Source organism: Peromyscus eremicus, chromosome 13 (genome assembly GCF_949786415.1).
Source record: "Peromyscus eremicus chromosome 13, PerEre_H2_v1, whole genome shotgun sequence".
Lineage (NCBI taxonomy): Eukaryota > Metazoa > Chordata > Mammalia > Rodentia > Cricetidae > Peromyscus > Peromyscus eremicus.
In genome coordinates this window covers 55,218,376-55,244,948 of record NC_081429.1, presented here as the reverse complement: position 1 = coordinate 55,244,948, position 26,573 = coordinate 55,218,376, and the positions used below count along the sequence as shown (strand labels likewise).

General features: G+C 44.9%; 1 protein-coding gene across 2 annotated transcripts in view; it reads right to left on the bottom strand.

Annotated features, from left to right (window-relative positions):
- Ankrd44 (ankyrin repeat domain 44) overlaps nt 1-26,573 on the bottom strand; it is a 158,744-nt gene that overhangs the window by 116,230 nt on the left and 15,941 nt on the right. For both annotated transcript variants that reach the window (XM_059278040.1, XM_059278041.1), the window contains exon 2: nt 8,372-8,450. In XM_059278040.1, the coding sequence (XP_059134023.1) occupies nt 8,372-8,450 (79 nt within the window). The remainder of the gene's footprint in view (nt 1-8,371; nt 8,451-26,573) is intronic.

Below are 26,573 nucleotides of genomic sequence, written 5' to 3'. Positions count from 1 at the left end.
CTTTCTAGTCTGTAGGATAAGGCTAACCATACACCAAAACTTTCTAGTCTGTAGGATAAGTCTAACCACACACCAAAACTTTCTAGTCTGTAGGGTAAGTCTAACTACACACCAATACTGCCAGGTTTCTTGGTTTTATTGGGTCCTTGGGAATGTCAGATGGACGTGAGGATTCTTCATAAATCACAAAGCACTAGAAAATTATTAGCTATTCTTCTTGAAAAGTCACCTCAATAGCTCATCTGCTCCCCAAGTCTACGGCTAAGGTTTCCAAAGGCAGTGAAAATTAGGGTGCAACACAATTAACTGTCCACTATGAATGTACAAACAAAGTCTTTTATATTTTCATTCAAAAATTTAAAATTCATCTTATTTTATGTGTTCAAGTGTTTTCTTGCATGTACACATGTACACCATGTGCACACCTGTTATTCACAGAAGTCAAAAGAGGGCATTCCAGACCCCCTGGAACTGGAGACACTGATGGCTGTCTGCCCTGTGAGGGTACCGGGAACCAAACCTGGGCCTCCTACAAGAGCCAACTAGTGCTCTAAGGCGTGGAGCTGCTGATCAATTCATCTCTCCAGGCTCCAAATGCACACTTTTTCATTCTTATTTTCTTTACATTTATTTGCATTTATGCACATGTGGAGGTCAGAGTTTCTGCCTTCCACTACGTAAGTTCTTGGAATCTGGAGACAAAACTTCAATTGTCAAACTTGGTACTTGCTAGTGAACACCTTTATCTACTAAGTGATCTGGCTTGCCTCACAAGCAACACATTCTTTTTCTTTCTTTTTCTTTTTCTTTTCTTTCTTTTTTTTTTTTTTTTTTAAGTTTCTCAAGACAGGGTTTCTCTATGTACCCACTGTGGCTGTCCTGGAACTTGCTTTAGTAGACCAGGATGGCCTCAAACTCATGGAGTTTGCCTCTGCCTCCGCCTCCTCTGCCTCCCCAGAACTGGGATTATAGTCATGCACCACCACCACCTGGCTCTTTTTCTTTCTTAAAAGTAGTTGGGGGAAAGGGGGAGCCACGTGTTCGTGTGTGTGTGTGTGTGTGTGTGTGTGTGAGTGAGCCCACAGAGGACAAAAAAGTGTCAGATCCCTTGAGCTGGAATTATAGGCTGTGAATCACCTCGTGTGGGTGCTGGGAATTGAGCTCAGGTCCTCCGGGCAAGCAGCAAGGATTCCTACCTGCTAGAGTTTCCCTCCAACCTCATCAAGCATATTTTTAAAAGTAAGAGAGACTCAAGTTATTGAATTATTGAATCCTCAGGCTAAGGAAACCAAGATGTGATTAAAACAGGAAAATTGGTGAATTTTCAAGTAAAATTCCCATTACTAAAAAAGAAATCTGAGACCTTATTCCCTAAGTGTTGGCACCAGCAGAGTGTGAAAGTCTAGTGGTTGCTACACATCTTTCTGGTTTAGACCGGAATGACATTTAATCCCTACAGCTCCTAGTAGAACATTCTGGGAGCTAGTCAACTCTTTTAAAATCATCCACCTTTTCTTACACCTTGACATGTACAAGTTAGCACACAGTGCTTAAATCACATCTCTCTAGTTAACCAGGTGCATGGTTATTATTTTTAAAGCTTTTCTTTGGTATTGAGGTAGCAAATATCATGTAGGCCTCCCACCATCCTATTCACAGTTGGACAGAATACATTTTGCATTTTTTTAAACACAAAAGGCTGATGCATAAAGAATACCCAAATGACAAACATATGGAGAGATACTAAAAATGCGTCAGGATAAAGAAATGAAGGCAAAGTTAACATACTACTTCATAAGGCCTGCCAAATTGATGAAATGGTAAAATGTGACAATGAGCAGTGAGGAAGGGCACAGAGTAAAAGGATGAGTTGGCATGCAGCTGGGGTGAGTGGGGACAGCTACAGTTCCCCTGCGGGGGAAACACCATGGCATCGCCTAGTAAACTGTGTGCGTCCACACTATGAGCAATTCCATCCCCTCATATGCCCTAGAGAAACACACATTCACATACACATACACACACACACACACACACACACACACACACACACATCACTCACACACATACACACTCACACAACTTTCACATGCTAACACACACATCACTCACATACATATACATACACACACACACACATCTCTCACACACATACACACTCTCTCACACACATATACTCACACACACATACTCTCACACGTTCATACACACACACCAAGTACATACACCACACACAGCAATAACAAAAAAAAAGTTTCCTGAGTTGTTTTGGAGTTTCATCTGCAGTACAAGCTGACCTTGAACTCACAACAATCTTCAGGTCTCAGCCTTTCAAGTCCTGTGGTTACAGTTATGTGCCACCATGCCTGGCTCAAATTTAAAGTGTGTGTGTGTGTGTGTGTGTGTGTGTGTGTGTGTGTGTGTGTGTTTTCACATAAATCGCATTGTTCTCACACTCTAAACTTGCTTGTTCCACTTAACAAGATATATTTTACATCTATCTAGGTTGACAAAGAATGAATCAATTCCTTTTCATTGCTACATGTATTCCTATGTAAATAAGTCATGTTTTTTCAGACAGTTCTTCTGTTGATAGTTTATTCTTAATAGCTTTCCAAAAACTACAAATAACGGCCACTCATAAAATGACCTTCTGATGCAGATATGCACATTTTTGTCTAGGACAGATAGTTAAAGATGGACTTTATGTGTTACGAGTAATACACACTTTTTGCTTTAATGGTATCCCCAGCTGTCCAGAGCATGGCAATTTATACCCAGTGTCTAAGTACTTTGTTTTCTTGGGTCTTCATTAATGCTTTATATTACCAGTCATCTTAAGTGTGACAAATCTGAATTAATAACACTGGATTATGTACTTAAAACACATTTGAAGGGGAGAGAGAGCACATTATATCCCAAAAGGTGAATAAAGAGAAACTTCAGGAGGTGGGAGGTAATATCATTTTGATTATAGCAATTATTTCCTGAGTGTATATGCATATGCCTAAACTCATCAAATTATTTGTGTGTGTATAGTATAATATACTATATTGATTGTACTTTAATAAAATTCCTTTAAAATGTTTTAAAATATTGCAAATCTAGTTGGAAGAAAATGCCACCTCATTTTCACGTTTCCTCCTTAATACTAAGTTTAAACATTTTCCACTATGTGTTTTTCCTGGTTGCAGTACATTTTCTCAGAATTATTTGGTTCATATTCTTTGCCCATTTCCCCCATATAATTTTTAAATGCACATTGACCTAGTTGCATTGTTAATTGTTATCACTATTATATACAGATTACATTTAGTTTTAGGCAGATTCAGATATGGCTTCCAATACTAAAACTGTCAGAAGGAGGAGAATGCCCCTTGCCTGATGGGTCTGGGACGAGGACAGGGCGGGGTCTACCAGCACGTGCTCCGTCAGGTGCAGCCTCGACGGCGCTTGAGAAGTGGGAAACTCGTGAGTGGAACGGAAGAAACTGCTTCTTAGTCGCTGTACAAGCCCTCCGTTCCTCACAGCCAGGAGGCCAGCTGGGCAGCTGCCAAGAACAGCCCCTTCTCCCCACCAGGAGCTACGAAAACAGCAATGTTATCTGCATGCTTCCCCCTGCCATCTCCCCCTCGGTTCCCCATCCTCTTCCTCTGAACACCTTGGAGAGCCTTGTCCACCTCTGGGGGGTGGGGGGGAGTGGCAGATGGTTTGGGCTTTATTGAATATTCATAACTTATTTTTCCAAAGGAAACCCTGTGTTTTTCCTGCCTGTCAATACCATTGTGCACTGAAGGACAAGGTCTGCACCGCTAATGATCCAAAGGCAAATGCTCTTTCACCCAAGGACACTACGTCCTTAATCATGAAAATGGGTATTAAATGTTACTCTTTAGAAAATTATCAAGCACAATTCTAACTGCCAATTAAGCGTGGTCTTCATTTTGTCCCTGTTACCTCTCCTTTCTAGTCCCAAGGGATGGGGAGTAAAGGAAACTCTGGCATCTTTTCCAGAAGTGGCATTTCTGTTCTTTCAGCCTCGTCATCTAGGAAGACTGTCCAAAGCCTGGGCAGTCAGCTTATTGAAGCAGGTAAACATTCAAGAAAGAGTATATGAAATATGATTATAATACAGAGCACTTGCATTGCTATTTGATTTTTCTTTCTGTCAAACAGACTCCATCTTCCCGCAGCTCAGGAGTCCTGTCACCTTGGAAACGAAGGTGATAACGGCATGTACGTGGCAATTGCTACATTTTTCAAACTCTTAAGTTGCCACTAGAGCCGCTTACACACTCAATGGAAGGAACCTATTGTTTAATACTGTACCAGATGTGTGTCTGTGACCAGCTCTGCTTTGTTAAATCACAAATTTTACCAAATATTAAAAAAAAATCAAGTCCATCCACAAAGAATGAATATCTATTAGGCATGAAGGAATCTAAGAACCACACACTACCAGCTCTGCAGGCAAATGACACTGAGACTATGAAGCACAGTTGCAAACACACACACACACACACACACACACACACACACACACACACACGAAATCATTTTGCTGTTTGGTGGCACAGATTCTAGTAAATGTATTTATTTATTTATTTTGTGTCTGTGCAGGCACGTAGATGTTTGTGTGTGCATGTGCCTGTGTGCGCATGTGCATGTGCGTGCGTGTGCATGTGCTTGCGTGTGCGTATGTGTGTGTGTGCGTGCGTGTGTGTGTGTGTGTGTGTGCATGTGCCTGTGTGCGCGTGCATGTGCGTGTGCGTGTGCGTGTGCGTGTGCGTGTGCGTGTGCGTGTGCGTGTGTGTGTGTGTGTGTCTGCGCCAGCATGTATGTGTGGAGACCACAGGTCAACCTCTGAGGTCATTCCTCAGCTTCTGTCTACCTTGGTTTTTGAGACAAGCTCTCTCCCTGGGGCCTGGGACTCACCAATGAGGCTGTCCTGGCTGGCCAGCAAACCCGGGATCCTGCTGTCTGCACTTCTTCGACTCTGGGGTGACCCGAACACACCACCAAGCCCAGTTATTTATGTAGCTGCTGAAGGCCAGCAAGCATTCTACTGACTGAAATATCTCCCCAGTCCCTGCAGTGAGTGTATTTTGTAGAGCACAAGTTCTCCTGTTTCTTCCTCCAACCCAAGACTCAGTCCATCACCCTTGTTCTTCCTGAGTTTTTCTGTAAGATATTTCTCTGTGGCCATTTTCCAATCAGCTCTGCTTTCCTTACTTCACCCCTGACCTCAGTGCTCCTCCTGGCGTCCCACAACCGCCTGGATCCTGACCTGGCCAGTTCCCAAACAGAAGTCCAGTCGGATGAGGGAATCAAGCCCAAGCGACAGGCAGAGATAAGAAAGTGGAAGGAACCTGCAAGGCTTGCTCACCGTGAACACTGCCCCTCCCCCTCACAGCGTCTGTTCAGAGACACTCGCGGTTCCGTTGGCCCAGCTAATAGGAGACAAAGTCGGTAGTAGCTGAGTGAATTTGGGTTCCAGCATGCTCTGGGAGTTTACCCAGCCACAGGGAGCACAGCTGTAACCAGCTATTCTGGCAAGGCTAAATTATTTGTCCAACATGGGAATCATTAGCACCTCATTCATTATGAAATGAGGAAACAGAGCGGTTGGATTCCCCAAAGGGTCAGCTGCCAGATGAGATCTCAGAACTGAAATCACTGCAGTCATATGACATTTCTTTAGGGATATAAAATACAAATTGAATAAAAGTCCTTTCAGGGAAAATGAAAGCTACTTGAACTGCAAAAGTTGGCCTCTGTTGAATAAAATGGCTGAAGACCTTTCTCAGTTTGGTGGGCAGAAGCAGGAGAGGGAGAGGGAAACTCTACAGCAAACTGAACCAGAGTTGTACTAAAGAGACGAACAGATCAGCAGTTCCAAGACCAAACAGGTGCGCAGATCAAGACACTCCAACAGGTCTCCTGGCTCTCCTCCGGGATCAGCCACAGGTACAGAGATACTGGCAAGTCTATGCTACGTGAAGGTGACGTAAGGTGATAGTGAGTAACACTGGTCCCACACGGGTGACCCTCGTGATGCAGGATTAAGAGCCTCCCTTTCAAAGCTGGGGCTGGAGGAGCATCAACTCAGGGTCAGCTTTTCTTGTTCTCAGTCACTCCCCTCTCCCATTCTCCTGCCTTTTGTCCCCTCTCCCTATGATACACCTTTTAAAGTGTGTGTGTGTGTGTGTGTGTGTGTGTGTGTGTGTGTGTGTGTGTGTATGTGTGTATGAGTGTGTAGGTACCTCAGATCCCCTGGAGCTGGAATTACAGGCAGTTGTGAGCTGCCTGATGTGGTGCTGGCAATCGAACTCGGGTCCTCTGGAACTGTATTAGGTGCTCTGAACTACTGGCCCATCTCTGCTGCCTCCGAGACATCTTTTAACACAGGTTGAACATCCCTATCCAAACTGCCTGAGCCCAGAAGTGCTGCAGATTTTGAATTTGGAGGGAAGGGTGTTGTTCTATTTGACCCAAGACTACAATGAAGTTCTCCTCTGCTTTGTATATACCTTAGACATATTTTAACGTATCTGCATTTTGATGGCGGTTCATCCCATTAAGTCAGGTGTGGAATTTCCCATTAAATCAGATGTGGAATCATTAAATCAGATGTGGAATTCCCCACCTGTGGCATCATGATAGCACTGGAACATCTGGACTTTAGACTTTCAGATAAGGGAATGCTTGTCTTGGTAATGATGCTGTTGCTTCAGTTCATTAGGTATCATTATCACATGATTCTTACTTTACACTTTGATTCTGTCTACAATTTTCCATGGACCAAATTTCAACTGTTAGGGTAACTGCCCAGGTATGCACTGGCTCTTAGCTATGGTCTGTGCCCATACCACACAAAACATGCTTGTTTCAAACACAGCCAATAACACCCTCAGGTTGTCAAAAGAAAGATCTGCTCTTGAGACTAAGAAATGCCCACAAATCTAACCCTGCTAAAGCACACTTGTTTTCACATATATTATACTTGTTTCCTGGAGAAGCTCGCCCGAAAAATGGAACACCGGGAACCCGAGAACCACACGAGCCTTCCTGCGCACACAGCACAGCTCTGTCTTCACCACGGTGCCTTTCACATCTGTTGAGTACATGCACCTCTCTCTCTCATCTTTGTGTTGCATACTCTGGAATGTTAGCATTTCCCTTTGCTACCGCAGACAAAGGCAAACACTTAGGACGGGCCTTTTGCCTAGTTGGTTGGCGACAGCATTTCCTCCAGATTTTAATCTCCCCAAACAATACAGGAGAAGGAAGAGCAGTCAGCCTGCTTACAATCTACAGCGAGGCCTACATACAGTCTATAGCATGGTTTGTATACAATCTACAGAATGGCCTATGTACAATCTACAGCGAGGCCTATGTACAATCTACAGCAAGATCTGCATACAATCTACAGTGAGGCCTATGTACAATCTAGAGCAAGGCCTGCATACAACCTAGAGCAAGGCCTGCTGCATATACTCTACAGCGAGGCCTACGTACAATCTACAGCGAGGCCTGCATACAATCTACAACAAAGCGTGTGCAAGGGATTTGTCTAGCAAGCATTCAGAGGAAAAACCATGTACTGGTTTTGAAAACCTGTCTGTGAGATGTACTGAACATACAGGAGTCTAGAAATAAAAGCATTCACAAATCTTTCAATCTGATGGAACATTAAAAGTATAGTGAATGAGAAAGAATCTCACAGACCAGTAGATACAGGGATTAGATCTGACATGATTCCCACATTTGCACCCAATTTTTGAAAATATAAAATATCTTACAGAGTTGTAGTAGTCCATTTTATGCCTTTCCATGAAGATATTTCAACACTCCCCCTGCATACTCAGAGAAAACCTCTATTTAGAAATGGGCATGGCCCATCCATCTGTTTCCACACTGTTATTACAGGCATCGTTGCACATAAGGAAACGAGTATTATTTTGTAGTACAATTTAAATATATGTATGTATGTCCCCTTATATGCACACTTTGTGCTATACATTGTGTATAAACCCATACAAAATATATATGTGTTCATGTAGACTTTAACCAGTTTTCTTTTCTTACAATTAAAAAATATCAAGCTATCCAAATGTACTAAATTTGTCTATAATGCCAAGTCTGACAGGACAGATAGGAATCAGACATTCAAGGTAATATTCACTTATTCAAGAATCGTTGCCAACAACAATTTCTTCTATTGTATTTCATGTACAGATAGATTGCTGATCAAATAAACTTTGATGAGCAAAGCAAAGTGATTCTGTTCTGTTCATTGTAGTTGCTATCTAGTAAATCGGTCTTTTAAGCTTCCTTGAACAGTTGGCTTTTGAATACAGGAGTTATTTACCTGACAAAATCAGGAGTTCAATGATCTCTGCATCTCCCAGGAATGCAGCCACATGGAGCGGGGTTCGTTTCTCGGAATCCTAAAATAAACAATATCAAAGTATACATCAGTCAGTGGCAGCCGGATGTCAGGATGCGTCACTCACACTGAGGTTCGCGCTTATAGAATGAGGCTTGAGGGCCAACCTACGTGTGTGAGTTTGACAAAAACTCCAGTACCAGTCATGAGAAACCTCTTTTCAAGTTGTTGGTAGGTTGTACAAATGACTCTCCAAAACATATAGGTTATGGCTGCTGCCCTTGCGTCCTCTCAAAGGATTAAGGAATGACCCTATTGCTGAAGACATTGCATTCTTAGGGCATACTTAGGACACAAGACACAGACTATTTGAGCCAGAGCTAACCTGAAAGTCTCCTTCCCGCAGACTAGCTTCCGTGGTACCAAAAGGTTCTATGTACGCTTCCAAGGAAGAAAGGCAAAAGAGGCCTACTCAGATGTGACACCTAGAAACCACAACAGTGGCCAGAATGACAAGCTATCCCTCAAGGTGCAACGGTGGTACCCACTTATTGGTGTGAACCAACAGCTGTTTAAACAGACTTCAGGCCAATCAACAAGAGAAGAACTATGCCTGGTCCTGGAAACCTAGCCAGCCTCCCCAGGGCTATTGAGTTCTTGGATCTCAGAAGACAATCTACTTCCACCCCTTTGCTAGACCAGCACACTTTTGTAGCTACGTTCTAAATTTTACCTGTATGCCCACAGGTAAGTGTAGCTATCACCTCTAATCAAAGAGGCTTCTCTCGACAGCAAATTGAGACCATTACAGGAAAGCACAGCTGAACACGATGCAAAGACCATCAATGGACTGTGAGGAGCGCAGCCCCAACGGGTTCAACTGCAACACAGATACTGCATCTGTGGCTCGGGAACATCACAGGAGAAAACTGGCTCAGACAGATGGGGAGTGTGCCCAAGATCCTACGGATACATAACAGAGCCAAGGCTGGACCTTCAGCTGGCAAGCTCTAGTTGATGTCCTTGACAAGGGATTTAAGACATGTAAAGAAGCGGCATGGTAACACAGGGGAAATACAGCCTCCCCGTTTATAAGTCTATAAATTGGAGATAATATCTACTTACAGGTCTAAGAGGAGTCCAGACAATGCAAATAAAGCCCCAAACAAGCAGGAGGCCATGCACAGCAAGAACTCCACACGAGGACACTAATACCAGTGTGCAGACACAGGTATGTGAAGCTGGCAGTCTGTGACCAGGTACATGACTATGGTGACTCTTGAGCCGCAGCACCCCAGCTTTGAAAATAAAGTTGCACTGATTAAAAATGTATATGGTAACATGAGAATCAGGTATATTAATTTGGTCAATGAACCCTCCAAGGTCGAAATTTCCTGGAAGTAAAAGCTCTTACTCTTCCTTATCCTTACCCTGGCAGCGTTTCTGAGACTCGGAACTGGGTCAGCTTGAACTGAACCAGTCCATAAGCATGGCCTCTTCCACAACCTCCCATGATCACTCGGGATTCTTGGGACTCAGTGTTGATTCTCTCAGTCCTGTTACCACTTGACTATATAATCAACCTAACAACCCTTTACTAGCCCAAGGGTATTGTTCTCACAGATATTTTCTCACAGTCAAGGTCCTCCCTTTCTTTTAGACTATTGCTTTGTGCATTTCATGTCTGAGACAGACAGCAGGCAGGAGACGGGACAGGGCCTGATCTTCAAACCACTTTAGCTGTCGGAAGACCTAGTAAGTGGTTTTATGGACTGACATTAAGTGAACAGAGGGAGGAGCTTGAATGAGATGGAAACTTACACATGTGTGTCCAGGCATTACTACCGAGAACTGAGAACAGAGAAGTTTGCAACTCAAAACCATGGTATAGGTTGGAGAATTCAGTCATAGACAATGGTGAGCCCTGCATGACCCTAGCTTTGAAAATAAGGTGAGTTGTCTGAAAATCTACATACTAATATAAGAATCAAGTATATTCTTATAGGCAGTAAACTACAAAACCATTGAAGACACAAATAGTTTCTTTCTTTCTTCCACTGATTCCCCCTACAAATATTTGTTATCTTAACTTCCTACTTTCTCTGAATCCTCACTCTGCCTGCTTAAATTTTTCTCTTGGGTATTAGGACAAAAATTATACACTTGCATGCTCTTTTGTGAACTGAATTAGATCCAGGGCTTGGTTGAACAAACAACCTTGCCCAAGTGACTGAACCAATGATAACCCTAGCTCACATGATGACTTCATCTGACCTGAAGCAAAGTTAATGCTCTGTTGGAGAACTTGGATGCAAATAAAAAGAGAATAAATTCCAGACTCTCTCCCCACCTTGCAGAGTTGGTTGGTCTATCATTACATGGCTGGATTTGCTGAGTCTGTGGTCCCTTATATGACACAGCTTGTTCAAACTAAAGTTCCAATAATAGTAAGAAGGTGGGTAGTCTGAGGTCAGACTGTAAAAATTCTTAATAGGAATCCAAATGCTGCTGTTAATATACATTCGAAGGTTTCCTGTAGCTTGAGTAGACATGTAGCTGCAATGGAGACCAGTTCATGAAAGCAAAAGGAGATAGTAAATGCTAGAAAGACCTTAGCCAAAAACAGTGCGACTTCATTGCTGACCAAAGCTGCTAACACATGCTCTCCAGAAGGGAACAAGAATGTTCAAGGACCATGAGCCAAGGCTGAGTGACAGAGTCACAATATCACTGTGCTCAGGAAGCCGAAACTCAAGGGTGGCAGCACCTCACTTTGTCATAAGTTAAACCAATGGTGTCAGAGACACAATGATAGGAGGCGAGGACAGATGGAGGAAAGGGAACACCAGTCATGACACCACTAGAAAGGCGTTCTGGGATAATGCTACCCTAAAGTGTCAGAAGAGGCAAGGCCATTTAGTAATCATACCATGCTTTCATTTTAATTTTTCCAAACTGCTTGATTGTAAAACATCCCTACCAGGGGAGATGCACAACCGTGTTCTCAAATTTTATTAACTTCATTTAAAAGAAAAGGAATCTGAGGGCTGCACAGGTTATAGGATTCGCCCAACACAGCAAACTGATGTTGAAGAATTATGTGTCATAATCCCAATCTGAAAAATTTTTTAATAAAAAATGAGAGCAAGGATATCATCTCAGAATGTCCCTTGGTAGTCTAAAATCCTTTTGCTCTAGTTCACTTTCTGTTGCTATGATAAACACCACCAACAATAGCAACTTGGAGGAGAAAGGGGTTTATTGGGCTTATACTTCCAGGTCACAATCCATCATCGAAGGAAGTCAGAGCAGGAACTCAAACAGAAACCATGAAGAAATGCTGTTTACTGTCTCATGCTCAGCTAACTTTCTTAGACAACCCAGATCTACCTGCCTAAGAATGACACTGCCCACAGTGGGCTTGCCCCCCCACATCAATCAAAACACTCTCTCATAGGCATGGCCACAGGTCAATCTGATGAAGTAGGCTGTGTTGAACTGATAAAAACTAACCAGGATATATTTCCTCTAGAGTCCTCCCAAAAATCCCAAGGGGGAGTTTTGATGAGCATATAAAAGATACAGCAAACATCCTCAGAATGGAGTTTACAATAAACTGAATGGAAAGAGGCCAGACGTGGAGAGCGACTTGGGAAGCAATGCAGGAAGCAGAAGGTGCTTACACAGCAGGAGATGTTGATGCAGCGGGTCCTTCAAACCCAGGCCTGGCTGTGGGAGATGCAATGCTGACCGGGAACCGAGACCGTCACGAAAGAAGTAGCCTTTGAAGTCAAAGTCTGGCTTGAAAGAAAGTCGAGCTTTCACACAGGCAGGTGGCAGGGGCACCTTGCTCAGAGCTCCTGGTGAGGGGGTGAGACTCTCCATTACGGATCTGTATCCCCAGGATTTCCCCTCTGTGGTTTAGGATTTTGAATTTATACTATCTATGTAATACAGGAACTTTCAAATTAAAAATAGATATAAAACTTAGTTCTCGATCAATGGTATCCCTATGTTGCTAAAAAGAAAACCTAAACTTTTGCTCGAGAGATATTTTCTCAGTCCAGGGACTCTGGGACCACAGAGGAAATCTCCACTGAAGATGCACTGCTAAGCCTAAGACAGAAAACCCTTGTGAAAACAGTTCACCACAAGCAAGAGATGGCAGACAAAGCCAGCAAGAACGTAAGATAACACACAAACCACACAGGAATTAGGATAATGTCTGAACTTAAGACACAAAAGACAAGAGTCTATGCTAAGGGAAAGCCATTGTGTTTTATAATTCAAAATGTGGAAGCCAGATGTGGCAGTGCACAGCTGTGGTACCAACATGCAAGAGGCGGAAGATCATTTCAACACAGGACTTCAAGACCAGCCTTGGCAACAGAGCAAAGCTGTATGATTAAGGAAAAAGGATAAATATATATAATGAATGAAACATAGGAGGTAGTGCCATTATGCTGCAAATGATCTAACATTTTTGTCTAAGAATACTGAAACTAGTAGGGAGAAAAAAGAATAATAGAAGTAAGGGAAACACGTACAGTGACTCTGTGGTGTGTTTTACAACCGTCAGCCATATTTCCTGAAAATAAACATCTGCTTAGAAGCTATCAGATGCCAGATGCTGCAGACCAGTGGTTCTCAACCTGTGGGTCACAACCCCCTTGGGGGGGCGTCAAATGACCTTGTCACAGGGGTGGTGTATCAGATATCCTGCACATCAGATGTTTACATTACAATTCCTAACAGGAGCAAAGTTACAGTTACGAAGTAGCAATGAAAATAGTTTTACGGTTGGGGGTCACCACAACATGAGGAACCGTATCAAGGGGTCGCAGCGTTAGGAGGGCTGGGAACCGCTGCTGCAGACGATGTTAGGACTGCAAAATTAAACCAATCCAGTCCTCTCACATTAAAGAACCTTACCGTCCAGTTACCACTTTCCTGATGTAGGGCATTGGAGCGTAAGTGAGAACAGCCAGAGTAACCATGGCAACCATGATGCCAAGTGCTGGGGGAGACTATCAGGTGTCACAGGGAATTCCTCCCCAACTATTAGGAACAAATCGGGACAGTCGCTCTCAAAAGACATGAAAAAGAATCTCTTGAAAACTAAAGAAAATAAACGTATCTTGTCCAGGGCCTTTGTAGTCTCCTATCTGGGAACCTTGATCAACCATAAAAGCCAGTGCATACCTCATAGGATGGCTGAAGGGGAAGGGGGGTGGTTCTGGAAAGGTACATGCACCAGGCCAGGTACAGAGTAACAGCTGGACACGGTGGCTGAGATGAACACTCTCACCATTTCCATCTCATCTTTTGTCAAAGTGGCCTCAGCGTGACAAAGTGAATGTTCATCCCTCAGATCCTCACAACACCCATGGATACAAGGAAAGAATCTAGAATCAGCCCCTGAACATGGTATCACAAACAGGAAGATCCTTCTCCATTACCCATTAGCACCAATGCCAGGCTGCCCTTTGCACGTGGATTCAGACACATGGGACAAGAGAAGACCCTGCTCCTCCAGAAGGGAAGCAGATGAACCCTCCAGTCTATGAATAGCCGGAGCCATACCAGGCCGGCTGGGTCTGAGCTAAGTGTGCAGTACGGCGGAGACAGCCAGCAGAGGAAGTTCCTGAGATGTCTGTTTACCACAGAAGCAGCGGATGAAAGAAAAGGGGGAAGCTGAAGTATGAGCACGCAAAGTGAGCTTGATACGGCAAGGCCATTCTGGCAGACGAAAACACTGCGTAGCCAGGCAGGAGGAGGGGCGTCCCCAAGCCCCTGTCTTGAAGATGAAGAACTGCATAGCGTGGGCCTTGGGAATCCTTGGCTAAACGTGCACCAGCTTCTCTGCACTCTAAATATCTGTCGTACAACAAACACTCCTCCCTAGATGTGACGAGAATGCATGCCAGTGCAGATAACGGAGCAATAGCAGGAAAAAGCCGGTGAAATACAGGAGTGGAGCTGCCTTTTCCATCCTAACTCCCCCTGAAAGCAAGGATGCTGGAGAGTAACTGACACCCTGGGTCCAAGCAGCTTAACTCGCTGCTGAAGAGAGATTGCCTGAGACAAGCAGATGTCTGAAGAAACCCCGAATACACAATAGGTACCTGGGAGGTATTTCAAATTGTGTGAGGAAAAAAGACTTAGATTTATATTTAAGAAAAAAAAAAAAGGCACAAATGGGAAGGAAGCTGGGTCTTGAGGTAAGGAACGGGAAGGCTGGAGAAAAAAAGAAGAGAGAAAGAGAAAGGAGACAAATGTCAAGTTTCTTTTCAAAATGTCTGTGTTCACTTTTCACTTGAAAGCCTCATAAATACCGAGAGATATTTATGTAACAGACACACATATGCCCACCAGCAAAATCAAACATGGTAACATTTATCTATGTGTGCTTCAGAAGTCTTGGGAAAAAAAAAAAAATGCCTCTAGAGGTAAAGAGCCACAGCTCAGCGAAGCAAGATTCCCAGAAAACACCGGGGGTGGGGGATGGGGGGATGGGGGGATGGGGGGGTCTCAGTTCTTCACCTCATAAACGGTGCTGTGGTGTGTACATTCACACATGTCTCTGTGCGTGCTTGTGAAGCCTCCACTAGGGCAGATCCCAAGGAAAGGAAGTGCTGGATATAGAGGTGTATGCACATTCCGTTTTATTAGGTATTCCCAAATATATTCCGAATGTAATTTTGCCAGCCCCACAGATCAAACCGATCTTACAAACACAAGACCCCACTAAACAGCTTCAGGATACACATCCCACGGAGCCATCTCCAAAGTAGATTACATTCCAAGAGACAAAGCAAGTCTTAACGAATACAAAATAAATCAAATCATTTTTGTAGCTTATCAGATCACAGTGGGATAAAAACAGAAATCAACACAAGGATGTCGAGGGGTCGCTGTAGAATAGCCAGCGCATTGAAGAAGGAGGAGATTAAAACTTTGTACAACCAAAGGAAATGTTCGCACAGCTACAGCAACTTAGGGTAAAGTTTACGGCTGTTAGGTGCTTATGTCACAGAGATGTAAACAAATGTCTTAGTGATTCACTTGGAGGCCTTAGAGGGGAGAGAAAACTCAGGCAAATCCTCAATCGGGGCAGAAATTAATGAACTAGAGACTCAAAGAACAATATAAAGAATCAGTTAAATAAAGAATCAGTTCTTTGAAAAGATACAGAGTCAACAAACCCTTAGCAAAAATCACCAAAAGATAATGAGGAGATCCAAGCTATTAAACTTTGAGATGAAAGGGCGGGGCGTCAGCCTTACGAATCCTGATATGGTATATAATGAAGATACGTGGACTAAGAATACTGCATCTAGAAAGAAGGAACGTAACAACGGATGCCAATGCAGAGGATCACGGGGGAATAGCACAGAAACCTGTATTTGAAAAATCTGGAAAATCTAGAAGAAGTGGATAAATTCCTAGACACATATGACCTGCCCAAATTAAATCAAGAGAACATAAACTTGAGCAGATCTATAAGAACCAGTCAGACTGACGCAGTCATAGAGTCTCCAACGAAGACATTCCACCGAGGTCTGGGAGCTGTGAAGTCTCTCACTCGCTGCACATCGTCTGGTTGTGGGTTTCCATGTTAACTCCCGTCTACGGCAGGGATGAGGGCTGAGTAGTATGCTGATCTCTGGGTACAGCTGTGTGCCATTAGGAGTCATTTTATTGCTACGTTCCTTAGCAGCATAATAGTAACGGGTCCTTAGGGCCCATGTCCTATCTAAGTCTCAGGCCCTTGGCCACTTTAGCAGTTTTAGGTATGTGTTTCAGCTCATGAAGTGGGCCTTAAATCCAAAGCAAAGCCTGGGACCAGATAAATTCATACAGAATTCTACTAGACCTTTAAAGAAGAACTTAATGCTGATTAAAATTAGCCAGAAGACTGGATCAGATGTCATCAAAAAAAGATATAGAGAGCAAATAAGCATGTGAAACAATGCTCAACATCATTATTAAAAAGATTAAAATCATATTAAATATTTATTAAGATTGCTTATATTAAAAAGACTGATGATAATCGTGTGTTGCTATCACATGATGTAGAGGAACAGACACTGCTGTAACCACTTGGAAAACATCTTGACAGTTTCTGAAAGAGTTAAATACACATGCACCGTACAATCGAGGTACTCACTTCTTGGGATTTCCCCAAAAGAAATAAAAATCTGTGTCCATAGAAAGACCTGCAAGGCATGGTCAACAGCCTATCTATGACCATCAGAACTGGAAGTAATCCAAATAACCACCAACAACAGACGGACACACTGTGGTGCTGCCATATTATGGAACAGCCTCTCAGTCAATCCGTACATTCACGGAAGGCCTGCCGCATGCCAAGCATGGTGTCTAATCCTGAAGATATAGCAAGACAGAATGCCTGGCATCGAGGAGACTGAAGAAAACTTGCTCTCTCATTCCAGGGAGTGGACTTCCTACTTTAAGACCCAATTAAACTCTGCCGTCAGCAAAGAGAGCCACCAGCTCAGTGTTAGAAAATGCCGAGAGACACGTGTCGTAAAAGGAAGGAACAATGCTCAGATCCGTCTACTCTGGACACAACAGGCAGTCTTAGCTACTGGGGGCCTTTCCCCCTCTCCCTCTCCTCTTTCCCCCTCTCTGAATAAATGAAAAACTAAATCCTTTGTGGTTGTTGTGGCTCACAGAAAACTATTTGAACTACACTGATTAGTACTTTACAAGACTTTTTTTCACCCTCCAGGTGGATATTTTAAAGACAGAGTTTATATGTAATACTAATAATAAAATTCATGATGCAGTTGTCTGGACTAAAGGCATCAAATCCGTGTGGCACACCAGGATGTTAGCTTGATTACTTCTGGGTGAACGGTTTTTATGGATGTTCTCTGTCTGCTTTCTTCTGACTGTATTTCAGCAACTGCAGTTTGGAAACAGGCAGATAAGATCCCTTTTGTAAGTAATAAAAGACTTTGCCATCAATAAACGAAGACAGGACTGCTCGAGTAAGCTGGTTTTAAGCAATCACACATTATTTCCTGTCCAAAGCCTTCATTATCTCACAGTAGGTTTTAAATATTTGACTTGTGAACATTATTTCTTTGCAAATAAACAAAGCATTACACATCTGTGATCAGCAATGATAAAACTATAATTTACCCAATGTTCCAGAAAGTTACCAGAGCACTGTTCTATGCAGTGCTACAAGTTGACTCTTAATGAACCCTGGGGAAGCAACCCAGGATGGACTCTCATCCTCAGTTACCAGGAGAAGCAACCCAGGATGGACTCTCATCCTCAGTTACCAGGGGAAGCAACCCAGGATGGACTCTCATCCTCAGTTACCAGGGGAAGCAACCCAGGATGGACTCTCATCCTCAGTTACCAAGGGAAGCAACCCAGGATGGACTCTCATCCTCAGTTAACCAGGGGAAGCAACCCAGGATGGACTCTCATCCTCAGTTACCAGGGGAAGCAACCCAGGATGGACTCTCATCCTCAGTTACCAGGGGAAACAACCCAGGATGGACTCTCATCCTCAGTTACCAGGAGAAGCAACCCAGGGTGGACTCTCATCCTCAGTTACCAGGACATGAAGGAAGATTGACTTGGGGTTACTTATCTACCCACAGTCACAAATAGTATTTGATGGTCCTGGATTTTTCTGGCCCTGCACTCTTTGGATTCTCTGAGAACACCATGGTGTCAACCACACTAAGAACCTTCTCCAAGGACAGTGTGCTTCAGCTCCCTCTGCAGCACTTTGGAGGGCTTTGGCTCACTCAGAATCTTCCCAGCAAGGCCCCGGGGGTTCTCAGGCACATGTGCACACACACTTAGGATTAAGAGGAGTCCAGAAGTCAGCCTGCCCTTGACTCGGACTCTGCATCATTCCTCTACCAGAGCCAACCCCTCTAGGGTTCATTTTCCTTCTCTACAAAACAAAAATAAGATTGTTTCTCTTGCAGACACAATTTGGATGCCCAATAAAAATTAGCTGTGCTAGTATTAATATGTCTTTGATTTTTTTTCCAGGTCCCTCAGTGACTTAGAAGAGAACAAGGAGATGAAGAATACCTTCTGCAGAAATAATTTTGCTGGTTAAAATATATATATGTGTGTGTGTGTGTGTGTGTGTGTGTGTGTGTGTGTGTGTGTGTGTGTAGGCATATATATATGTCATCAAAGTCAGCCAATAATAGCAGCACCTGCCCTGAGCACCCTCCCCATGAAATCATCAAAAATGGTCAATAGCAGCACCTGCCCTGAGCACCCTCCCCATGAAGTAGTCAACCAGTGTATCCTATATCCTGGCTATTATAAATTGCCCTTCCTTAACCACCAGATAACTGAAGCCTCTCTCAGACTCTAGGCCAGTGGTTCTCAACCTTCCTAGTGCTGTGACCCTTTAACACAGTTCCTCATGGTGTGGCGACCCCCAACTGTAAAATGATATTCATTTGTACTTCATAACTGTAATTTTGCTACTGTTATGAATCATAATGTAAACATCTGATATGTGACCCCCAAAGGGGTTGAGAATCACTTCTCTAGACCTAGACCCTAAATTCTTCATACTTAGGATGCAGATCAGGTTCTTCCTCTCATAACTACCTCAATACCTATACATCAGGGTGCATGACTGTTTAGAAAGTATTCCTCCTGCAACAGGGCTTCTCTCTCATTCAACATCAGCAGAGTCAGGTCTTGATAAAGCCTAGACATACGGAGATGCCCTGGGGGGGGGGGGTCTTTTATTTTTATTTGAGTGTGTGTGCATGCATGTGTGTGCGCGCTTGCGCATACACACACAAGCACTCGTGTGTGTGTGTGTGTGTGTGTGTGTGTGTGTGTGTGTGTGTGTAAATGTACAAATGTGGGGGTCAGAGGATGACCTTCAGATGCCGGCCCTCATCTTCCTCCTTGTTTGACACAAGGGTCTCTCTGCTGCTAAGTGAGGTGGCCAAGCTGGCCTTTGAACTTCCGGGGAGTCTCCTGTGCTGCCTCCCACACAGCCATGGGCACACTGGGATTACAGATCCTTGTGCTACTGCACGTGGCTTTTGTGAATCCCGGGGATCCAAACTCAGGTCCGGCCCTGTCCTGGGGGTTTTAATATGGTTTCCTGAGTCGTGAGAATTGGGCATCCTCAAGCATAAACACCCCGTCAAAGCTTTCTGATACTTGACAGATGCCTCAGATTGGGACACTTCTGTTATCAAAGACATTAGCAGTTCCTCCTTAGTCCTTCTAAGTAAAGCCATGCTGGACACAAAAGTCCTCACACCAGGTAACCTGGGGGCCACTTTCCACATCACCAAACAAGGAAGCATTCACATATGGCCTTTCTAACCTGAGCCAATGGGACAGAAAGCAAATGCACTATAACAAATCCTATTCATCACCTTAGGCTTAGGGAGGCTGACGGAGAAACAGGAGCCTCCCAAGACCTGAATTACAGGTTGCTGTGAGTGGTCCCAGAACTGGAAGACGGTCACAGAATAGGACCCCTCAGAGATACCAGGTATGAGAGAGGCACCCTCCCACCTACAGGGTGTTCTCCGATAGACATGGACTCCTTGAGAATAAGCACCAGAGGCTGGGTCATGGACGTGCATGCATCCTTTATAGAACTGGACTTGAGACAAAATGTTTCCCTAACCCAACTTTATGCAGTTTGGCAGTTAAAGCTATTATTTTCTCAGATAGACTAAGAGCCCTTCAGATCCTCACATGATCTTCTGGCTTCTGAGAGCAAAGAAAGGCAAGAACAGGGTCCTTTGCGACAAACACCCCAAATACCTTTGTTCTCGACACCAGAGAAGACACAGAGATGCAGCATTCCGTCGACAGTGTAAGCACTGATCGTTTGAGTGGCTGGTCTGCTGTTGGTATCATGCCTTCTCTATTAAACTTACACATTCATGATTTCTCACATAAATGTAGCTTACTTTGCATACATGTGCACTTCTGAAGGCTGTGTACATATTAAGTTATATAAAACTGATTTTTCCAGTGAATTATAAACTTAAAAATAGAAAACAGTAACACATAGCTTAATCAGATGAGCGCCCTGTGTATCGCCTCTTGGTTGCTCCAGATTTGAGGTCTCTATGCCGTCTGGCCATCTGACTGACCATCTCTCTCGCACATCAGTGTTCCACCTCCTTTCATAGGGAAACTTTCTGGCTCACACCCTTCCAAAGTCTCACAGCTTGCCAAAGACTCGTTGCCCTGACCTGCTTCCTACTCACTAGTCCTGGTCACCAACATGCTTCACGCTCAGTCTTGAAATCACCCAAAGACTCCATCACCATTAGCAAGTCAAAGTGTCTTAGCTCACGGCATTTTCTCTAACCCCATAATCTGTTCTTATTGTTGCTCAGTACTGGGGATTGGACACAGGGCTTCATACTTGCTCAGTTCTACCACTGAACTCCAGCTCCAGCTCCACTCCCTTTTGTGGGTGGGGGTGAAACAGAATCTCACGAAAGCCAAGCTGGCTTTGAACTTACTATGTAACCAAGGCTGGCTGGCCTTCAACTCCTGATCTTCCTCCCTCTTCCTCGAGAGTCCTAGGATAGGGGCATACACTATCATGACTACCCCCCAGCCCTCTTTTTACTTTTTATTTTGAAACACACGCTCACTAAGTTGCCCAGACTGGCCTCAAATACACTCTGTAGTCCAGGTGGGCCTTGAACTTTTCATCTTCCTGCTTCAGCCTCCCACATAGCTGGGATGGCTGGCCTACACCGCCAGCCCCAGCTTCTGTATTCCTTAATGCTAATCCTGAATCATGCCTCAGCTTCCTCCCCAAATTATACGCTTCCACTTTAAGCACAACTGCTCCAACATGGCTTCTCTTACTACCTTATGGGTGACACGATGTTTGCCTTTTGTTCCCTGAATGCCAACGGACAAAACATGTGTCGTAACCTTTGGCCTACTTCTTATGCACCATTTTATAACTACATATCCCTCTACTCTCTTCCCTGCCAAATTCAAGATTGTTTAAACAGCAAACTTCAGTCAGATGGAAATGAAGACACGTGATGCTCTGAGACACAAAAGAGATGACTGGAGAAGCAGCAGAAACATCCAGCACAAGGACAAGGTGACCCACAAGCCACACACTATCGAGTCCCTGAGTTGAGGTTTGCAGTCATTTGGAAGACGTCTTTCCACGCTCAGCTTAGTGCCCTGTCCTCCGAATCTCTTTGGTTGCTCCACCACACTGGACTCGGCCACACCATAAGCTTCTGGGATGGTGTCCCATCTGCCTTCTGCCCCGCCCCTGACCTGGACGGTGGACAGAGGGTGGGCAGAGTCTACTTAGGCATCTCCCGTTGGACATGACACCACATCCAGCACATGGTGCCTATTCAACACGTGCCTCAGAAGATCACAGCGCCATAATGACTGGGTTTATTTTAGACTTTCTACTGAAGCCTATGACCCCAAAGGGAAAAGATCTGCCTCTCTGAGGGTGGCCTGCAGGTTTCTGTGGCAAGACAGAACAGAACGTCTTCTAAGGTTTAGACAGGTGGGTGCCATGTTTTCTTATATCTCTTATACACCTCTAACTTGATGGACAGATCAGCCTTCATCCCTTTATGGGTGAGGCATGGCCTTGCTTCAAAGCCTTCCTGTCCATTCTGTTGCTCTCAATTAGGACCATATTTGCAGTTAAATCCAGTGAGTGAAAAAAGTAGGTCTATGAGAAGGTGGAAACAGGAAGTGAAATTCAGCTGGTGTTCCAAGGTCCACCTGCACCCCTCTACCAAGGCTGCCTGCTGTGGAATTTTGTTTTCTGTGACACCTCACCTACAATAAGACCCAAAAGGTGGCATTAATGTGACCCAGAAAATGTCCCCAAATGAGCACTCTTGGGAGCTCAGTGATTTGTTAAACAGGGACATCAACTCTGAGGGGTTTTTAAAGTCTATATTTGTCTCTGGCTAGCCTCAACATATGCATGGAATGATGAGAGACTCCATTAAAATAAAACTCCTGGTACAAAACACTCCAGGCATGGGAAATGGGAGTGCTGGAACTACCCCTGGAATTAGAAAACACAGCTGGTGATGCTCGTGAACAGGCCAGAGCAAGCCGGAAGCCGGGGTGGGAGGTAAGCTAGCCCTGCTTCTAAAAATGAGAGGGTTGAAAGTGGAGTGGGGGGAACAGCTCCATTCAAGTGCTTGACATGGAACAGGAAGAGGAAGCTAGATCACAGTGTCAAGACTTTCCTAGTATGAATTCTCGAAGAGACTGAGGTAGGCCGGGAGAGTCACTCCCCGGCCATGTCACGGGACAAGAACCTGAGTTCTAGGGAAAGTCGGTTCAGAGGGAGAGAAGTCGTCACCGCATTTCCAACGGGGCTGGGTGGGGACTTTCTACATTTCTCGGGTCACTAGAAGCCTGGCCTCAGGTACTGCCAACTGCATGTGGGTCGCTGGGCACCTAGAAGAGCAACACAAGGTCAAGGGCAGGTGGAAGAGGCAGGAGAGCGCGGTTACTATGCGGTACTAGAATTCCCAGGCAGCACCGACTGCTCAATGCTTGAAGCATTTTCTTTCCCTTTTCCCTCTGAGGTCCACGGCTGTTCCCTGGAGGCACACATGGTGGGGTCTGCAGTTCACACACTCCAGCCGCTGAAGAGCAGTGCTCAGAGAGCCCTTTCCATAGCAGCAGGAAGGGCCTTGCCACACTCCCAGGAAGGAGTAGGAAAGGTTAGAAAGGGCCATTCAGTCTGAGAAACCACAGGTGGTAGTTTTTCTACAGTTCCTGGCCTTTGCCACAGCGCCACCCCCTCCCAGGACCTCCACTTTTCTCCGCTGTGCTCCCCTTTAATCAAGACTGCCTTCCTCCTCCTTTCTCCACCCCGAGTTGTCTTAGTTTTGGGCCAGCTTCCTCTGGCCGTCGTCGGGACTTGGCTTGTACCCTTCATCCTCATCGGGTTTTAGCCGCCTCTGTGGATGGCAGTACATCCTAGTGGACTCCAGAGGTCAAAGGTTCGACTCAAACAGTGACACTGAGAGCCAAATGACCTTGGGCAAGTTACTGGCCCCCTCTCTGAACCATCCTTTCTGCCAAATTAGCATAATAGTGCTTTCCTCCTGAACAGTGAGGGGAAAGGCTGCTTAGAAAGCACCTGGCAGGGCTCCTGCTGTGTGGTTAGCTCTCACCAACTGCTGCCCATTACTGACTAACCCATCTTTTTACTCTTTCCCCAACATGTCCTTCTGGCTGGCTGAAGGGAAAAAGAAGTAACGACAGGGTGGGGTTGAGGTGGGTCTGGGAGGAGATGAAGGGGGCACTTGACAAGTCTGGCCTAAATTCCAGAGTAATTAAAGCAGCATCAGCCAAACCTGTGAGGGCAAACTTGTCCAGGGGCCAGACAAACGCCTCCCGCAGTCGGTTCTGGGTCTAGAGACTCACAGGACCGGAGATCCATGGAAACAGGCCGACCGCTGAAGGAAGAGTGACTGGGAGCTGGTGGAGCATGGAGCTTACCATGGCCACAACCATTTGAAGTTAGCTACTGGGTAACAAAACGTAGTTGAGGCCCAACCCCAGTAAACTGGTCACGAGAGGTGTCTCTGGCCTCCTGCTAGGGAGTGTCTGGGAGCTTGGAACGGGACTGGTAGTCAGGGAGAAAGTCCACAAGGGTTCTAAACACGAGGGACACTTGGAAAACACCACACAGAGAAGATCATGAACGAAATGACCAGCTGCAGAACAAACACCCAGAAGTAAAGCCTGTGCTGCCAGCATCTAGTGGGATCCGCTGCTGGCGTGTAAGAAAACAGTGCAGTCCACACCCACACCTGTACGGGAAACTCAGTTATCGGAGGCGGCTTTTCAATCTGGACCTTTATATCGTGACTTAAAAACAACAAAGGGACAAAAGATAGTTACAAAATGAAAGAAGGACTTTCTACAATTTGTGGTACACCTGGAGAGGAGGGAGGAAAGGACGCTCTGCTCAACTCTTAAATCCCTGTTTTAGCAAAGGCAACAAGCATGTATCTATGAGTTCATCAAGTTCCAAAAACCAAACCCCAGATTTACGCACAGATCTGTTTGGTGATCGCACATTTTTTAAAATATAAGTTAGAATATCTTGGTTTTGGTTGGCTTTTTACTTCGTTTTGTTTTTGTTTTGTTTTGCTTTGCTTTGCTTTTGGGTTGGTAGGATGGAGGCTTTGATGAAGGCAGTCTGTCATGTAGCCCCAAGCCCAGGCTGACCTCGAACTCGCTCTGTCAAGGCTGTCTTTGAACTTTGGATCCTCCCGCCTCCTGAATGCTGGGGTTACAGCGTGGGCCATCACTCCCTGAAACATCTTTAGGGGGGCCACAGTGGCTGCGTTCCACACAGCTGCCTCCATTGTCAGGCGCCTCTTTGTGTGTCACTACTGTGTCCCAACTCCACAGGCGTCTGAGTTGTCAAGTGAATCTGTACTTTCCTAAGCAGGGCCGTGCCTTCCCCAAAGCAATGCAACTGGGAACCAATAAGCTGCCGTCTGAAGACAGGTTCTGAGGCATGTGTAATGTCACCAGCTGATATGGCAACTTCTGACACCGGGCATTTTAATTCCATGGGGAAAAGTGAAAGACCTTGTTCTAAAAGGGCTTAAGACAGTGTGTTTGTATATTGCTAAAACAAGAATACCCAAGGCTCGGTAAGGAATAAAAAGGGGTTTATTTGGAAAGTCCAAAGAGCATGATGTTGCCATCTGGCTGTGTCCCATCACAGGGAAACAGAAAGGGGGTTGGGCTCTGTAGAAGAGGCCAAGCATGTAGATGTCATGACTTTATAACAACCCTGCCCTGCATCAGCACTGTGAGACAGCACTCATCCATCCCTCAGGGCGAATCACCTTGACCTGATTAATCACCTCTAGCTGATGGTTAGAAGTCCCACCTCCCAACACCACCATGCTGGGAGCCAAGCTTCCAGCACGTGAACCTTTGGAGGCTAAGCCATATCCACATCATGGCAGAAATAGAAAGGGTAAAGGTGCTAGATCAAACCAAGGGATGCATGCCAGAGGAGATGTTCAGAGAACTAAGGTTTGTGATCTAGAAAGAGCCATCCCTAGAGAGTCACTGATACTGGCTGTGTTCTTCTGGGTACTGGACACTTACTATGAGTACCACTCACTGTGGGTAGGAACTGTAACATCCTCATCACCCAGGAGAAATAGAGGCACAAGGAGGTGCTTTTCCTAGCCCAGGGTCACACTGCAGCTCACAGACAACAGAGCCACCGCCCAGGTAGTCCGCTCACCACAGCTTTATGTTCACAACCACTATCTACTCTGATGCATCTCGTGAATAAACCCACTACCAGATCATACAGGCTTCATGCAAATATCCTTTAGAAAGCCCCAATTTTCTCCGACTAGTTAGTTCAAGGCTCATCAAGCCAACTCTGGTGCAATATTGTTTTGTAAAAGCTGAGTGAAAGTAATATCTTCCGAGAGAAAAGGTCTACCATATTTAAATAACAGGTATGGTTTTTCAGCTAGTGTAAAGTAACAAATGTAGGGATTGGGTTTATAAATTGATCCCCCGTGAGCTTAAGTAATATGAATTTGTTTCTCTAAATGCACCGAGAAAAATAAAGGTTCTGAGTGATGTAGATGCACATTGATGTTTGAACAGCGTTAGCTACAAGGTGACTGTGGTACCGTGGAATATCTGTGTCCACTCCGAGGTAACCCAGGCCCAGAAAGACAAACACCATATGCTTGCTCTCACATATGGGTCCTAGCTTCACATTTTTTAGGTTTCTGTGTTCATGTTGAAGTGAGTGTCTGTAGAGATCAGGAAGTGAGACAGGAGCCAGAGAGGTGGGGGGCGCGTAAGGGAAAGGTCTCGGGGTGGGGTGGGGTGGGGTGGGGTGGGGTAGGGTGGGGTGGGGTGGGTGGGGCGGGGCGGGGCGGGGCGGGGTGGGTGGGGTGGTAACATGTGCTATGAAAGTAAAGGTGAGAATACTAGGGAAAAATAGGGTGCAGGATAGGGGACAGGTGGGGGCCAGCGGGAGGGTCGACCAAAACTAAGGATGTATATATTTTTTTAAAGCCATATAGAGAACCTATTACTTTATATGCTAACTAAAAAATAATTTTTTAAAGAAAGAACTTGAGCAGAGGCATCCTGCATG